The 18,316-nt window shown below is 39.8% G+C and overlaps 1 protein-coding gene across 2 annotated transcripts in view; it reads left to right on the top strand.

Annotated features, from left to right (window-relative positions):
* Positions 1 to 18,107, top strand: part of LOC104588969 (KH domain-containing protein At1g09660/At1g09670) — a 41,423-nt gene extending 23,316 nt beyond the window's left edge. For both annotated transcript variants that reach the window (XM_010247119.3, XM_010247118.3), the window contains exons 6-7: positions 17,286 to 17,429; positions 17,515 to 18,107. In XM_010247119.3, the coding sequence (XP_010245421.1) occupies positions 17,286 to 17,429; positions 17,515 to 17,661 (291 nt within the window). In that variant the 3' untranslated portion in view covers positions 17,662 to 18,107. The remainder of the gene's footprint in view (positions 1 to 17,285; positions 17,430 to 17,514) is intronic.
* Positions 18,108 to 18,316: the final 209 nt, after the last annotated feature.

Genomic DNA, 18,316 nt, shown 5'->3' with positions numbered 1-18,316 from the left:
TTGTGAACTTAATCTTTTGTTTCAATGAAATGGACAGTTCAATTAAATGGCATAATCTTTTGTTTCAATGAAATGGACAGTTCAATTAAATGACATAATCTTTTGTTTCAATGAAGTGGATAGTTCAATTAAATGACATAATCTTTTGTTTCAATGAAGTGATGGATAGTTCAATTAAATGACATTCATCAAAATTAAGTTGAATGGGCAGTGCAAAAAAGAGAATAATGTGATTAGTTTTAGAGCATTGATTTGGGCACATCACATTTTTATTGGGGGTGCAAGTCGGGTACCTTCTTCACAGCACAGGGCCTGGGTCCGTTCAAATGTTAACAAATGCCAGCTTGAGCCTGCCCAAGTTGCAGCCCTGAATTTTACATACCAGGCACATCACTGGTTAAAAACACAGAAGTACCTCAATTTCTAATGGTGATAATTAGTATGTTGGGTTGCTTGCTAATTCTTAGTGTTGTCTTTTACAAAAATTGTATCTACTGAAGTAAGAACTGTACACCCTGCATTTATCCTTGACCAACTGGTAATAGTGGCCTTAAAGGGTTTTGTTTTTGGGTGGTTGGTTTTATGTTCTTATGGACCGGAATATGGTTGTTCTGTTGTTGGTTTTATTGTCTGCAAAGTGGCTTTTCTTGTTTTGTGCTCTTTAGAAGCTGTGGTTAGCTAGGAAAATTGAATGATGTTTTTTTTCCTATCAATGATTATAAATGGGGCTTCTTTGAGCTCTATGAGACACTGTGACATTCCAAATATTTATGTACTTATTATGAAATGCCTAGAGATACTAAAGAAGTAAAGAGTCTTGATGGGATTTGGTTGGGAACTTGAAGAAGTTTAGAAGCAAGTTTGACAGAAGTTTAATGCAGCTCAAAGTTGGGGGATGCTAGCAAATAGTTAACCCACAGCATTCCAGGACAACTCATCTAGTTGTGGATCCAAATGATCTACTTAGTTACATGCATGAGCATCTTGAGCAATATGCTCACGTTCTTCATCAGTTATAAGGTTCTTTTCTTGTTCCCTTTACATCCTATTTTGCACATTCAAGTAATCAGGCTAATGAATTCTACTAGTAAGTCTAGCCTATTATCCCCATATTAGTGGCTCTCCAGTGGAGATAAAGTGAGACTTGTAGATAGTTCTTTTGAAGGGATGGGATATCCATCACATGGACGCCCAAATCTTGCGGAATAGATAGGGCGAATTTCAAAAAATTTTCTCCCAACTTTGCAGGGAATCGAATTTCCTATTTCAGAAAACATATTTTCAAGGATCAATCTTGAACCATAAACCAAATCAGATCTGAACCAAAAGGGGTAGGAGGGAGGATATACCTGATACGGAGAAACAATATCTCCCAATTGAGGTGTTCACGCCCAAGGAAGGATCCAAAATCTGCTCCCACTGAAAATGGCGCAGTGCAGGATGGAGCGGAATCAACAATGTTTTTCCAAAAGAACTTGACCCTTCGCAAGAATCAACTGGATGGCTTGCGAGTATAGCTCCAACCAATCTTTTTCCAAAAGATTGGAATCAAGATCAGATCTTGATTTCTCCCAAGAACTGGAGATCAAACTAAAGGCAATGGCGGCGGCAGGAAGGAAGCGGCAGGAGAGAATTCGCAGGGTGCAGAAATCTCTCTTTCTGTGATTTTTCTCAGCTCTCAAGAGAATCAGATGTCTCTCTTTCTTAGGCTGCCGCCCCCTTCTTTTATTAACCTAAAAGATCAGCTCCTAATCCAATTAGGAGCTGATTTGGATAAGATCTCTCTTTAGGTGATAGGGATAAACCCTTATCTTATCTACAGATTAGATTAGCTTTTTCCTAATCTCATTAGGAGGTTTCTAAATCTGAATCACATTCAGATCTGGACTCTCTGAGTGGATAGGGTTAAGACCCTATCGTATCTGCTAATCTATCTCAGAATTCGCCCCATATAATTGACTGATCAAATCAGCCCAGTTTGAAATGGGCTTAAGGCCCATTTAAGGTTATGTACTCAATTAGCCTTCCAAACTGTTGCCCAGTTGGGCTTTTGTATGGTGTGGGACCCAAACATTGATCTACACATCAGCCACATGGGTTCGGCCCAGCCTTTGTTACAAGGCCTGGCCGAATACACTGTTATGGACAGTGCACCCCCTGAATCCCATCTTATGGGCTCTATGGGCCCAACACTTACCCTAAGTGGTCCCTGGGCCAAGCCACCTTGTAACACCCAGGGACTGTGGGCAGATGCAAGATTAGCCCATTAGGTATTATCCTTAATGGTCTTATACTTAACCTCTCAGCTCATAATGATCATACACTGCCCGACAAGAGAGGACCTCTCCCTCGGCTGCAAGGAACAGTGTTGCACTCTCTACTTATATGGATCCCGGGAATTAAAACATTTTGCAAACATTTTAGAAACCATAATATATACTTCTATATCTCATATAAAATATACTTTGCAAAAACAAATTTCAACGGTTGAAATCGGTTGCCGGCAGTCTTGGTTTCCATTAGAGAGAGTGCATCCCCGATCATTACCTTTGTCCGACAAAGGGGCTGATCCTTTCACTATGATCACCCACTCAGATGAATTCTCGGATTTTCCCAACATACCCAGGTTTTGACCCTTGCTAAGGATCTCACTGATTGGTACATCAAAGACAGCCCAATCCGACATCTAGTGTAGTATCATAATCGAGTCTAGGGGTTAGGTGTAACTTTCCAGTTTTGCCCATCTATTTCCAAGGTCCAGGGCAATACTGGAAATCTGGTCCGATTCAAAGGTTCTATTAATCCTACACTGTATGTGCCTAGGGTCTCACCCTGGCAGCTGAGACAGGCCACCCCAACCGACTTGGTGGCACTACAGTGTCAGCCTTGTCAAGATAGGTCTCCCCAGACCGATCCACTGGCTGTGAACAATCTAAACTAACACGAGTCTCATTAAGTGTCCAGTTTAAGGGTATTACACAGAAACATACCAAGGGAACATGAATCAAATATGTACTTTTATTCATTTACAATAAATTCATAAAGTACATCATTCTTGATTGAAGCTAAGGGCATACAAAACTGTCTAACATCTTTCTCTTCCATTATTGGTCAAGGATTATCTTCCTGATGGTTTCGATTTTTACCTCTGTCCATATAACCAAATTACCTATTAACCATCTATTCTATCTATAAGCATCTTACAAAATGCCTAAATGATGTGTGAGTTTCTTTCCTAATTATTGTGCTTTCTAGGGTTCGACCTTGAGAAGTCGGATTCATACAGGTCTTATGTGGATGATCTTAACATGATAGAACAACTAGCAGTTTCAGGGGCAGCTCAATTCACTAGTTGTTTGAGTTGTTTTTTTTATTCTTGTAATAAAAGGATGAGGCTGAATCATTTTTAGGGATTATTCACCAACAAATGACTAGCATTTCCTTCTAGTCATTCTTTTCACCAATCCAGATCTAAACAGGTAATAAACAACAACAACATGCAACAACATACTATCAACGAGCATGCTCACACATGCTCACACATGCCAGAAATACTGTCACATCAATAAATCTAGTTCTGTACAATCTGAGGAGACAACCTAACTAGCATATTGATGGCTTTTAACAACTCTTAAGCCACCTAGTAGTCAGACAACCCTTAACAATGTCCTTTTTGTCTTATGAGTTATGACCAAAGGAAGAAAAAAGAAAAAAAAGGTTCCTTTGTGCATTCAGTTCAGCATTGTTTAATCTTCTATCAAACTTCAATCTGGTAAAGTAGAATGAGAAGACAAGGGAAATGGCATGGATTTTTTACAAGTTATATGCAGCACTTCAAGTGTACAACAATAAGCATAAAAATACCAAGCTGAAAACAACAAAACAAGTTGAATTCTTAGGGATTTCAAACCTGAACCTGAAGTAGAACTCTTGGAACAATTCTGCTAGAGTAATATTGGTGTCAGGCTGGTCTCTCGTGTGGACATGCTATAAAGGGAGGGTTCAGGAAGGCATCAAAATGGGTTGAATCCTCAAAACCCAAGCTCCCAATACTTCCCTAGCTAGGGATGAATTATAGCTCAAACAAGAGAGAGAACAAAAAATATCCCCACAAAAACAACACCCTTCTCTTTTATAAGGCTCAATTGCTTGCGCCTTGCTGGAGAAGCCAACTAAAATATTTACAAACAAGCCCCTAAAATGGTACCTTCAGAAATAACTCATTAAGAACAAACTAACTTCATAGAAACCACCCAAAAAGATGACTTTTGTTACAGGAAGACCCAAGAAACCCAATCGATGAACACCCAAATGCCCCTGGACCCAAACTGTCAACAAAGCTATCCAAAATAGGGTCCACTTTGATTGTTGGTAATTCAAACATCTTCTACGCTTTCTGTTGAGTGGACCGATTTGTTTTGTTGAGTCGCCCAGTTTGTCTTTAGTTTGTTTTTATTTAATTAGGAAGTTGTTGGGCCTTCGGCCCATTAGTTTTTTATTTTTTAAAGTTGTGACTATTCAGTTTTAGTAGCCACCCTACTAAGGGCATCCTTGTAATATCTCATCTCTAAGTTAAATATAAATATAATGAGGGGCTGGCGGCTAGGGTTAACTTTTCTCATGACTCTAGTTGACCTCCTACTCTTTTCTTCTTCTCCTTCCTTCTCTACTGCTGAAATCTTCACCTTCTCCCTCTTTCTCTCACAAGAAGCTTGACTGAATCAGCAAATAGTGATTTCTACTTGGTATCAGAGCAGGTTGAAGGTTCTTGAAGTTGTTCTCTCATGCAGCCCTAGATCGGCTGACTGCATGGTGATTTAAGAGGCTGATCGAAGCTCTCAGGTAAGCCCAGTTTTTGGATTTTCTTGATGGATCTGTGTGCCCTGTAGCTGGTCTAGGGTTTCTCATCAGAATCAGGAAAAACTAGAGAAATGGGAAGAGTCTTGTTTTTGCTGGACTCTTCAATTTTGGCCTAGGAAATGGCGCCCTAGTTTTTTAGGGTTCCTTGGAGTTTTTTGTAAGGGGCGATTCAAGTCCCACGTGGTTTGGAGGTCTCTAGAGAGAGCGGTTGTCTTTTCTCTCTCTTCTCCCATCCCACAGAAAATGAATCTTTTGTGGGAAGAAAGCCCAGGACACCAAGAAAGTGTTGTTGGTTCCAAAAGGTGTCTTGTTTGATCTTGCTGCAATTTTCAGTTATTTTCTTTACCTTTATTGAGAAGCATGGAGGGCCATAGAGTTGAAAATAAGCTCGAGAGTGAAATGGGACCAGTGGGAGGGGGTACTGGAGACCCCTTCGGGGCTGGAATCATTACTACAGTTAGGTTGGATGGTGCAAACTACTTGGAATGGTCACAATCTGCAAAGATGGTCATTGGGGCTTATAGGAAACTAGGGTATATCACTGGCGAAGAGGTGAAACCCGAAACTAGCAACTCCCGGTGGGTGCAGGAAAATTATATGGTGATGACTTGGTTGTGTAATTTCATGTTGCCACATATAAGTAAAAATTTCTTACGGGCAAACACTGCTAAGGAAATATGGGATGGAGTTGCAGAAACCTATTCACAAAGAGAGAATGTTGCTAGGGCTTATCAACTGAGAAATCAGATTATTGCTACAAGGCAGGGAGATAGATCTGTTGCAGCCTATTTTTCAGCCCTTAAGACCTTGTGGCAGGAGATTGACCATTTGGAGACCTTTGCTTGGGAAACCACCAAAGATGCGACTACCTATCAGAGACATTTAGAGAAGTATAGGGTGTTTGAATTCCTTTCTGGCCTTAACCTTGAGTATGATATTGCACGACAACATCTTCTTTCCAGGGATATAGTGTCACTCTCTCCCAAGCATATGCTTTTGTGTCAGGGGAGGAGTGCAGGAGGGATGTGATGATGAAAACCTAAATTTCTAATCAGTCTGCCATGGTAAGTGCTATGAAACCTAAACAAAGTGGCGGTGAAATCAAGAAGGAAGACAAAAGAGACTTGGTTTGTGACTACTGTAAGAAGCCTAAACATACAAGAGGTACTTGTTGGAAGCTTCACCCACATCTTGTGCTGACTAGATTGAGAAATATGAAGGGAAATGCACACATGGCAATTACTGGTGACACTCCGGCCCCTCCTATTACAGCTGCTTTGGAGTCTGTTGCATCTGTTGCAGTAAGGGCCGAACTTGAGAGGTATGGGTTACTTCTGAAGCAGCGGGATACAACTAGTTCCAGTTCAGCCGCAAGCGGACAACAAGGTACAGGTGGCACTAGTGGAGCTCACTCTACCTCCTTTGCTCACACAGGTAGTTCACACATCACTGCAAATTATGTTTCCACTTCAGGTAAGGAGAGACCTCATTGGATTATAGATTCTGGAGCCTTAGGGCACATGACCCATAGCTCCACTATTTTTTCCTCTTACCAGCTCTGTTCTAGCAGAGATAGGGTCTCCACTACTGATGGATCCCATGTTCCTATTGCTGGGAAGGGATCTGTCAAGATTAATGATTCTATTTGTTTACCCTCTGTTCTTCATGTTCCCAGATTGAGCACAAATTTGTTATATGTTAGTAGTTTGACTAAGAATTTGAATTGCTCAGTAATTTTTTCTCCTGGACGTTGTATTTTGCAGGATCTTTATTCAAAGAGGACGATTGGGAGTGGTCGTGAAGTGAATGGAATCTACCTCCTGGATGTTCCCCCTCACCAGAGTCATCATGTTATCAGGGACAGTGAGTCAGGATCTGTGAGTCAGATTATGCTTTGGCATAATCGTTTGGGCCTTTTGTCTTTTTCTTCTTTGAGTTCTTTGTTTCCAAAACTTTTTGAGTCTGTTAGTCTGTCAAGTCTGGAGTGTGAAGGTTGTCTACTTGGAAAGCATTGTAGACATTCTTTTAAACCTAGTAATAAAAGATGTTCTTCTTCTTTTGATGTTATTCATTCGGATGTGTGGGGTCCTTACCATGTTCCTTCTATGGGAGGCTATCGCTATTTTCTCCTATTTGTGGATGATTTCTCTCGATACTCTTGGATTTACCTGTTGAAATCCCACGATGAAGTACCATCCTTGGTGCGACAATTTCATCAGATGGTACTAACATAGTTTGGAACAAGAATAAAAGTGTTCAGATCTTACAATGCCAGGGAATATTTTAAAAGACATCTTGCCTCGTATTTGTTAGAATATGGTGTTGTCCATCAGAGCAACTACTCCTACAGTCCACAACAGAATGGTGTTGCAGAAAGGAAGAACAGATACATTGTTGAGACCGCAAGAAGCATGATGATCACATCTACAGTTCCGGTTCGGTTTTGGGGTGATGCAGTTCTCACAACAGTATATCTGATTAACAGGGTGCCTTCTCGTATACTTGGATTCAACACTCCATTCAGCCTTCTTTTTCCTCGGAGGGAGATGTTTCATGTTCCTCTCAGGGTGTTTGAGTGTGTATGCTTTGCACACATCCTTGGTCCTCACCACTCGAAGCTTGATCCCAAGGCAAAGAAATGTGTCTTCCTTGAATATGCAGAGAATCAGAAAGGGTACCGTTGCTATGATCCAGTCTCTGGGAATCGTGTTACCATGGATGTCAGCTTTTTTGAATCCACGTACTTCTTCTCACAGAATCCTTCTCAGGGGGAGTGTTTTGGGGAAGTAAGTCAGTAGTCTATCCCTCTCCCAGTTCTAGTCCCTGTGTCACCTCCTGTGCTTGACCACCATCCGGTGCCACCTACCTTGCCACCTCCTTTGCGCTCTGTTTCTCAGCATTACTCACGACAGAGACTTCACAAGGCGGTTGATTCCACTACAAGAACTCACACCACTTCCTGTCGATCCCTTGGAGACTCCAGATTCGGCTGATATGGATTCAGGTATTCCTCTTGATCCCGCTACTATTTCAGTTCCCATTGATCCTACTAACTCTGTTACTGATAACCTTGATCTCCCTATTGCTCTTAGAAAAGGGAAGAGAAAGTGTACTGCTCATTGTATTTCACAGTACTTATCCTACAGTGGACTTTCTCCTTCCTACCGTGCTTTTCTCTCTTCTCTTGATTCAATGTCTATACCCAAGGGTGTTAGTGAGGCTCTCTCCAAACCTGAGTGGAAGACAAATATGCAGGAAGAGATGGAAGCTTTGATTAAGAATCAGACATGGGACATTGTGGACCCACCAGAAGGCAAGGAGACAATTGGATGCAGATGGGTTTACATAGTAAAATATAAGGCAAATGGAAGTATAGAGAGGTACAAGGCAAGACTTGTCGCAAAAGGATACACACAGGCCTATGGCATTGATTATTTAGAGACCTTTGTGCCAGTTGCAAAGATGACCTCCGTTCGGATACTCCTTTCCCTTGCTGCCTCATACTCTTGGCCCTTGTTTCAACTGGATGTGAAGAATGCTTTCCTAAATGGAGATCTGCAAGAAGAAGTGTATATGGATCTTCCTACTGGCTTCTACAATGATATTGGAAAGGGAAAGGTATGCAGGCTTAAGAAGTCACTATATGGCTTGAAACAATCTCCCAGAGCATTGTTTGATAGATTCAGAAAGGCCTTGATTGATTTTGGCTACACTCAAACTCAATCCGATCACACTTTGTTTATGAAGCGCAGGGGATCTTTGGTGTCAGTCCTAATTGTTTATGTGGATGATATTGTTGTCACTGGGAATGATTTGAGTGAGATTGATAGTCTGAAGAGGAACCTACATAAGGAATTTGAAATTAAGGATCTTGGAGAACTGAGATACTTCTTAGGCATCGAAGTTGCAAGATCGAAACATGGAATTTTTATCTCTCAAAGGAAGTATGTCTTGGACCTTTTTCAAGAGACAGGGAAGCTTGGAACAAAGGCAATTAGCACCCCTATTGATCAAAACCATAAAATAAGTGCAACAAAAGGTGAACCAGTAAAGGACATTGGGAGATATCAGAGACTTATGGGTCGGGTGCTATACTTGTGTATGTCAAGACCAAAACATTTCCTATGCAGTGAGTGTAGTAAGTCAATACATGCATGCCCCACGAGTCCAGCATTGGGAGGCAGTTGACAGGCTTGCTTATCTGAAGGGACATCCAGGCAGAGGCATATTGTTTACTGATCATGAACAGTTGAAACTAGAGGCTTATATAGATGCCGATTGGGCAGGATGCCTTGATGACAGGAGATCAACTTCAGGAGAGTGCACCCTAGTCTCATGGAAGAGTAAGAAACAAACAGTGGTGGCAAGATCAAGTGTTGAAGCCGAATACAGGGCCATGGCGCATGGAGTTTCATAACTTCTCTGGATCCGTTCTCTGTTGGAAGAAATTGGTGTACAGGCAGAAGAACCCATGATGCTATACTGTGATAACCATGCAACAATTAACATTGCCCATAACCCAGTCCAGCATGACCGAACTAAGCACATTGAAGTGGATAGACATTTTATCAGAGAAAGGGTAACTTCTGGAGAAGTCTGTCTTCCATACATTGCTTCTAATCTGCAGCTCGCTGATGTTCTCACAAAGGGTGTTGCAAAGAACAAGCTGGAGCATGATCTACGCAAGTTGGGAATGTGTGACATTTACTCCCACCAACTTGAGGGGGAGTGTTGAGTGGGCCGGCTTGTTTTGTTGAGTGGCCCGGTTTGTCTTTAGTTTGTTTTTATTTAATTAGGAAGTTGTTGGGCCTTCGGCCCATTAGTTTTTTATTTTTTAAAGTTGTGACTATTCAGTTTTAGTAGCCGCCCTACTAAGGGCGTCCTTGTAATATCTCATCCCTAAGTTAAATATAAATATAATGAGGGGCTGGCGGCTAGGGTTAACTTTTCTCATAACTCTAGTTGACCTCCTACTCTTTTCTTCTTCTCCTTCCTTCTCTACTGCTGAAATCTTCACCTTCCCCCTCTTTCTCTCACAAGAAGCTTGACTGAATCAGCAAATAGTGATTTCTACTCCTACTACTTGTTCAAATTCATTAGAACTTTTGGCCTTTTGTGCCTGTCCTTGATCAACCTTTGTTGTTAGTTCTAGGCCTCCATTGATAAAAAGAACTGCGACATTAAAAGTGGGTGAAGTGGACAAACCTGGAGGTAGTTCAATTTCATATGTGTTGTCCTCAAACCGTTTCAGCATTCGACAGAGGCCAATCTTTTTTTTTTCTTAAATTCATGGAAAGTCCCAATAGGAAACCTCTTGAGCCACAAATACAAGATCCCCCTAATGAAACTTTCATCCAACAATGCTTATCTGGAGCTTCTTTATACCTTTGGTTGTTTTCTTTCATCTCATGTCAAATGTTTTCTTGAATCTCTTGAATGGATTCATCTAAAGCCTTGGCATCATACTCACTTGCTGCAACCCTGTTATAGGAACTAAGATCAACAACACCTTTAGGTGATTGATCATACACAACTTCACAAGGAGTCTTCCCTATAGATTTGTTAACTGAATTTTTGAAGGCAAACTCGTCTGTGGTAGGATAATATCCCATTGCTTCAACTAATCTCCAACAACTAAAGTCCTCAACAAGTTGCCTAAGCTTTGATTAACCACTCCAGTTTGTCCATCTGTTTGTGGATGAAATGTACTGCTATATTGTAAGGTAATGCCCATACGCTTCCATTAAGTTCTCTAAAATTGTTTATGAAATCTTGTGTTACAATTTGATGTGATAGATCTTGGTAATCCATTCAATTGGACAACTTCTTTAAAAATCAAGTTAGCTACATGAGAAGCATCAGAAGTCTTTTGGCAATCAATAAAATGAGCTGTTTTAGAGAAGCTATCAACCACAAATAAATAGTCATTACCCCTAGCTGTTCTTGTATCCCAACACAAAATCCATACTCCATAGTAATGGTGCTTTTGGTGTGGGTAAGGGAAGATACACACTCATGTTTTGATGTTGTCTGTTAGATGTTTGGCACTTGTGACATCTATTAACATAGTAGAACAACAATGAGTAACAGCTATGATTGACACTTGTGTCAGCTATTTTGTAGCTTTGGCCAAAAGTATCTCTTGGCCAGTTAAGAACCTTCATATAAAGCAGCAGAAAATACATACAGTTCCGTTGGCGAGTACAACACTCACTAAGAATTTGCTTGGCCTTGTGACCAAAAAAGAATAGGAAGAAAGGAGATATGAAGGTGCAATCAGATCCGTAGCAGTAAAAGGAAACTTTCAGAAAAGCAATGGAAGAAGAAAGGAAAGACAGAAGAATGAACTATCTTATGGGCTATGGCCCATCCGACCCAATATATCTACACTCTCCCTCAAGCTGAGCAGATGTCAATCATGCCCAACTTGCTTACATGCTGATGCAATTTAGCTTTAGGAACTTCCTTTGTAAGTATATCAGCCAATTGCTCTTTAGATGCAATGAAGGGTAGGCAAACTTCTCCAGATGCCACTCTCTCTCTAGTGAATTGTCTGTCCACCACATGCTTCATCCTGTGATGTTGGATATGATTATGTGCTACATGGTTTTAAAAACCGACTTGGAAATGGAACCGCTTTGACCACCAGTTCTTGGGTTAAATGGTTGAACCATTTGGTTTGAATCAAGTTAGATGGTTCTTGGCTCTTACATCGGACTCCTCCAAGAAAGCAGATTTCCAACAACCATAGTACAATACCTAGATGTAGACCACCAAGAAACCATATGTGCTTCTAGTTTTTTGTGACCATGCTTTCCAAAGAGGATGCCTTTTCCTAGCATAAACTTCAAGTAACAGAAAACTTTCTACTGTAGCCATATGTGTATTTCTAGGGATATGCATAAACTGGCTATTGACACTAACAACATAAGAAATGTTACGGTAAGTCATGCATAAGTACAACAACTTCCCAAGCAATTTTTGGAACACTCACCTATTCTAAAATAACTCTCCATCAGAAGAGGAGGGCTTATGATTTAGATCAATAGGTGTGGCAGTAGGTTTGACACCAAGTGTGCCTGTTTCAGTGTGCAAGTCAAGTGGATACTTATGTTGGGAGATGAAGATCCCATCTTTGGACCTAGCAACTTCAATCCGCAAGAAGTATCTCAATTCTCCCAAAATTTTTAATTTCAAATTCATCATTAAGAAAGTGTTTGAGGCTCTCAATTTCTTGCATATTGTAACTTGTAACTATAGTGTCATCCACAAATAATTATGAAGGCAAACGGAGCACCTCTCCTTTTCACAAAGGGAGTATGGCCCAACTATGTGTGTGTGTGTATCCAAAGTGAACAAGGGAAGCCATCAACCTTTCAAACCAAGTTCTAGGCGATTTCTTTATCTTTAAAGGCATACAATGATTTCTTCAATTTACATACCTTGTATTTCTTTCCCATACATCCTAGAGGAAGAGACATATACACTTCTTCAGACAACTCCCCATTCAAAAAGGCATTGCTTACATCAAATTGATAGAGTTGGCAATCAAAATTAGTTGCCAAAGATAATAAGAATCTTTCAAATGTCAACTTAGCAACAGTGGCAAATGCCTCCAAGCAATCTATCCCATATGTCTGCATATAGCCTCTATCAAGCAATTGAGCCTTGTATCGTTCAATAGATCCATTTCCATGGTATTTTATAGTGTAAAACCATTTGCATCCAATAGGCTCCTTGCCCTCACGTAAAGCAACCACATCCTAAGTATCATTCTTATGTAATGCCTCTATTTCAGTTTTCATAGCATCCCTCCATTCTGGTTTTGAGAATTCTTCTAATACAAATTTAGTGATAGGCTAAAAGGAAACAGAGGGTAAGAAAGAATAACATGGTGGGGAGAGCAAACCATTAGAGAGATACTTTGAGATACAATGTGCACTACACTTTCTCTTACCCTTTCTTATGGCAATGGGGATATCAAGGTCAGGTAAAGGGGGCTGCAAAGGTATGGGCCTATGGGCTCATTACTCGTTGTCTCTTTAGCAACTTGGAGTGTAGGAGACTCAACTGTAGAAGTAGAAACAAGTTGCTCATTCCTGAACCTTTCTGTTGGTATCACTTTTGAAGGACAAGATGAGGCACAAATGAAGGGGGACATGGAGGTAGTTGTGGGGGAATTAGAATGGGAGAACTAGGAGATGACTCAATAGGAGGAGACACACAAGGAGGTGACTGAACAAGAGGCTCACCATTGGACTCAAATAGGAAAAGGAACATCAAATAACTCAGATGAAGTTTCCTCCTTAGGAGAATGACTATAAAAGGGAATGGACTTTGCAAAAGTGACATCCATGGAAACAAAATGGGTGCCACTAATTGGATCAAAAGAATAGTAACCCTTCTTTGTGGAGTCATAATCAAGGAATAAACATCTGCGGGCCTTAAATTCAAAGGTCTTTATTTGGAAACAAGAAGCTAAAATGAGGCTTGAAGCCCAAGACTCGGGATAACGTATGATTGATAAGTTGTAATAACAGCACCCCCTATTTTTAGGGCTGAGATCCTTGCAACGCTTGAAGGAATTCGAAGAGCAAAAGATCTAAATATTAGCCGTTTGATTCTGGAAGGTGACTCGAAGGTGGTGGTTAATTGGTTGAAGACAGAGGTCAGTGGTTTGTGGAACTTTAACAATGAGAAAAAAACAGTTCTTATGGCTGGGTAGGGACATTGAGATTCAGTACAGCTGGGTGAAGAGGAGTGCCAACTCATTTGCGGATGGGTTGGCCAAGCAAGGAGTGAATAGGGAGGCTGTTTTTTGGGCTAGTTTTTAATTTTCTTTGCATTCCCTGTGTTTTCTGTTTTTGGGGAGCTAAGTTATTTTATCTCCCTTTGTATTCTTTTCCCTCTATTCTCTTAATTTAATGAAGTTGATGTTATTGATAAAAAAAAAAAAAAAAACAGCACCCCCTCCCCTAAATTTGGTAGGAACATGTGAGGCAAATAAAATGCTTTTGGCTATTTTAAAAATATGATGGTTTTTTCGTTTAACAACTCCATTTTGGAGTGCGTACACAAGAGCTTTGGTGAATGACCCCAAAAGTATGAAGATAAGAAATAAGACCCTTCTCAAATATTTCTTTGCATCATTTGATTGAGGAATACCTTGATACGAGTATCAAATCGTGTAAGGATAAATTCATGAACTTGTTTCACAATCTTTGGGACTTCATCATGCGAATGCAACAATTATATCCAAGTGTACTAAGAAAAGTCATCAATAAACAAAATAAAGTATTGATAGCCACCCCCACACATTAGAGTGCACAATAAGGAAAAGAAAAGTAGATCTTTTATTACTCAAAGGATAAGTGTTTTTACAATGCTTTAAAAACTTACATGAATGCAAACTTGACTAATTGACTCTTTTAAACAATACTGGAAATAATTGACTCAAAGCTAAAAAAAGAAAATGACTTAGTCGGAAATGGCATAACATAACACGACTAATAGACACTGAAGAGGGAGATCCAAAAGCGACTTTTAGGTGCTTCTTGGGCTTTGCTAAGTAACATCAAGCAGGTATATTTCATTCGCCTCATGGGCACTCCTAATCACCTTCTAAGACTGCAAATCTTGAAAATTTGCAATAAGGGAAAATGGTTATACAATAGTTTAATGATATAGTCAGGCTACTTACGGATAAAAGGTTGTTGTGGAGTTTAGGGACATGAAGGATAGAGGTGAGGGTGAGGGAATCTGTGGTCTTGATGTCTTCCTTGCCAGAAATAGGAGCAAGAGAGCTATTGGCTTGTGTTATTTTATCATGACCAGAAATCAAGTTATAGGAATTAAATAAGGTAGAAATACTAGTCATATGATCAAAAGCTCTAGAATATATAATCCAAGGGATTGTACAATTACTCAAGGTAGTTACATGGTTGGCAGTAGCACATACACTTGATTGTGCAAAAGCTATGGAATTTAAATTGCCTGAAGGATTAGAAGCTGATGCAACTTTTCTCTCAAGGTGATTAATCATCCTCCGATAATTCTCAAATTCTGCCTTCACTTCTGCCAGTTGCTCAATAGTAGTCTTTTCATTAGAACCCTTGTCACTATCTAGAACCATGGCTGCATTAGCATTCCTAATCTCTCCATTTCCATCTTTTCTTATTTTTAGCATTCTTGAACCGAGCTGGCAAAAGTTCTAGGTTATTCAGCAAGTATCTTTTGTATGTTTTGCATTCTTGCAATACTCACATATAACATCCTTCCTTCCCTGAGCTGCTTTAAGTTTCACCCCTACATTAATGTCATATTTTGGATTCATCCCTGTAAGAAATTGAAAGACCCTGTTTCTTTCCACAAGTTTCCTAAACGTTTCAACATCCTTTTTTACTCTTCCAAACAATTACCTCCATCAAATCAATATCCTGCCACACAGAGATTTCAGCATTGAATAATAAATTGCTAATGCTTCTCCCCCTGTTGTAAATTATTCACATCAAGCTTCACTGTGGTATGCCCTTGAATTTAGTGGATTGAATAATAAATTGTTGATATTGTAACCATTCTCCTTTCAGCAATCATTTGTCTGTGTATGCCCTGGAATTTAGAGGATAGACAAATGGGTTCCCTCAATTGCCATATGTTAAGACCAAGGACCAGTTGGCTGGTTTCTTAATTAAGGGATTAATTAAAAGAAGTTTGATTATGTTCTAAGCAAGTTGAGCATGATTAATATCTATGCTCTACTTGAGGGGGAGTAAAGAAATATGTAATTGATGTTTTATTGTTATTTTCTTTCAATTCTTTAAAGGGTAAAAAAAATAATTTCACCATTATTTAGAGTATGAATAGTTAAAGGGTGGACGGGCAAAAACTATCATACACAATTCATTCGATTTAATTCTTCTCTTTTCTCTCAAATTTCCTTTTATCGATCTCCACTTATACATACTCCAATCTCTTCATTTTTCTTTAATCCTCCACTCTCTTTTTGTTGAACTTTTATAGTTTGCAATACCAGTGCCACTTCTAGGAAAAAGGAAGGAGCAGTCAAGCCTTAAAGGACTGCATTATGTACAGGTCAATGCATTGGCTAAAGACCCTAGAATTGTTTAACCATTTCTCTTTTACTGATTGTCGTAAGGATTGGCTATTAGTAGCAAGCTGCTCCTCCTCCAAGGTGGGTATTGACTAGCTGGGTCCCCCATCCTCTTGGTTCTTTGAAGCTGAATTTTGATGGGAGTAGCCAGGGTAACTCGGGTCCCTCTGGGATGGGAGGTGTATTGAGGTATGAGACTGGAGAGGTTGTCATACTCTACTCTGGCCCTTTAGGTGTTGGGAACTCTATCCGGGCAGAGCTGTTAGCTGTAATACAACTATACAAGGAATGCTTCTTGCAAAAGAAGTGGGCGTGGAGGGGATTCTAAGACAGTGGTGGATTGGTTAAATAATCCCGAGGATGTCACTTGGGGCTACAAAAATGAGTTAAAGAAATTCAAAGGCTGACAAGAAATATGTCTATAACAGTACAGTGGGCTGGGAGATCAGCTAATGCATTTGCCTATGTCTTGGCAAAACAAGGGACAAATAGGGAAACATCGTTTGGGTGCAACTGTAACTCTTGTTTTAACATCAACATTCATGTAGTCTCTGTTGTAATTTATGTATTTGCTGTTTGGAGAGGCAGCACCTCGTGCCTCTAAGGGGATTTTCATGTAACTAATCTTTGAAATAATGGAAGATGATTTTATTTATCAAAAAAAAAATTTGGTCATTGGGATTGAGGTTCCCATTGACCAACATACCCATGATCTTATTTCAGAAACATGTGGGACCCGGAAAAATTGATTTTTCCATGTATCACTTTCCTGGGTAAGTGATACCCTTTCTTAGACGGAGGTAAGTTGAATTTCCCAACTAGAGGGTAAATGAAAAAAATCAGATGATCAAAAATGCCCCCACAATGCATTTACACCCGTAAATTAAACAAAAAACAAACATGGGTAAGTGCACTTATCTGGGAAAGTAGGTTCCTGAAAAATAAACACCACCTTAGATTTATCAAATTGTTCCAGTCAAAGGGGCAACTTCATGGTTTTGAAAACCAGACTGGACAGTTGGACTGTTTGACTTTGGAACTGGTCATGGCTCTGCTTCCGGTTTTGGACCTGAGAACTGTCTGATCAGGGTTCAGACTGGATGGTTGAACCGTTTGATCTGGTAACTGGTGGTCAAAGCAGTTCCGTTTTTAAAACCATGGATAATTTTGTAAAGTACTCTATTTTCACATGTTACAGCATTCAAATATCCAAACAGTTTTTAATTTTTTTTTCATTTACCAGAATTTGATTTTACCATTTCTTTTTGAGCTGTTAAATCTGAATTTCTGATGGCTTAATTCTTATTTCCTCTAGGAAGAAAAACTTCGAGATAAACCTGGATATGAGCACTTAAATGAGCCTTTACATGTGTTGTTGGAGGCTGAATTTCCAGCAGATGTAATAGATTCCCGTTTGAATCAAGCTGTTGCAATATTGGAGGACCTTTTGAAGCCTGTGGTATTGAAGGGTTTTTTTTCCCTTAGTATTTTGCTTTTCCCCTGCATCCACATACTACTAACGTACTTTGAACTTTTGTTTCCAGGATGAGTCCTTGGATTATTATAAAAAGCAACAGTTAAGGGAATTGGCTATGCTAAATGGTACATTGAGGGAGGAAAGCCCACACATGAGCCCAAGCATGTCTCCATTCAACAGTACAGGGATGAAACGAGCCAAGACAGGAAGGTAATTGGAGAACAACTTAAGTTCCTTTCTCTGTCCCATGGAAGAGCTTGTGTGTCAAATTCTGCAACTCTAATGGTGTCTTCATCTTACTAGTATTTGGATGGCTGAGGAATCTCAACTGGGAAGTAATTTTGAGTTTGATTATAGGATTTGATGGATATGGGTATCTATTGAATCATCATGTTCCATAAGCTTTTATCTCCAGTCATCTATTCATTCTTGTATCATTCCCCATAACTTGTACTTTGCAATTTCATTAAGATGGGGTGGCTTCATTTGGATCTTCCTTTATTGATTCCTCGGTACAACGGCTGTTCATTCTCTTGAATCTTTTGTACACTTGCGTTGTTGTTTTAGTTGCATTTATGTGACATATAAATGCATAAGTTATATGCATGATATCGGTGTATTCTTGATTTCATAATTGTATGATGTTTTTATTTTATTCTATGACTTGTTACACTTAGCATCTTTAAGACTACTCACAATTAGCCGTAGTTATCATGGGATCCCTTTGCAACAAGGCAAGTTTGGTGAGGTGCCCATCTTAAATGTTACGAGGGTGTCTGGCTGTCTGCATTGGCAAGTAGATGCCTTTGTGGGCAGTACCCCTTATCGTAATATTATTGCCCTAGGTACATTTTAGTACATCCTGTCTA

This window comes from Nelumbo nucifera, chromosome 1 (genome assembly GCF_055504915.1).
Source record: "Nelumbo nucifera cultivar China Antique chromosome 1, China Antique-T2T, whole genome shotgun sequence".
Lineage (NCBI taxonomy): Eukaryota > Viridiplantae > Streptophyta > Magnoliopsida > Proteales > Nelumbonaceae > Nelumbo > Nelumbo nucifera.
Note: the sequence above shows the minus strand (reverse complement) of the source record. Positions and strands in the feature narration are given on the sequence as shown.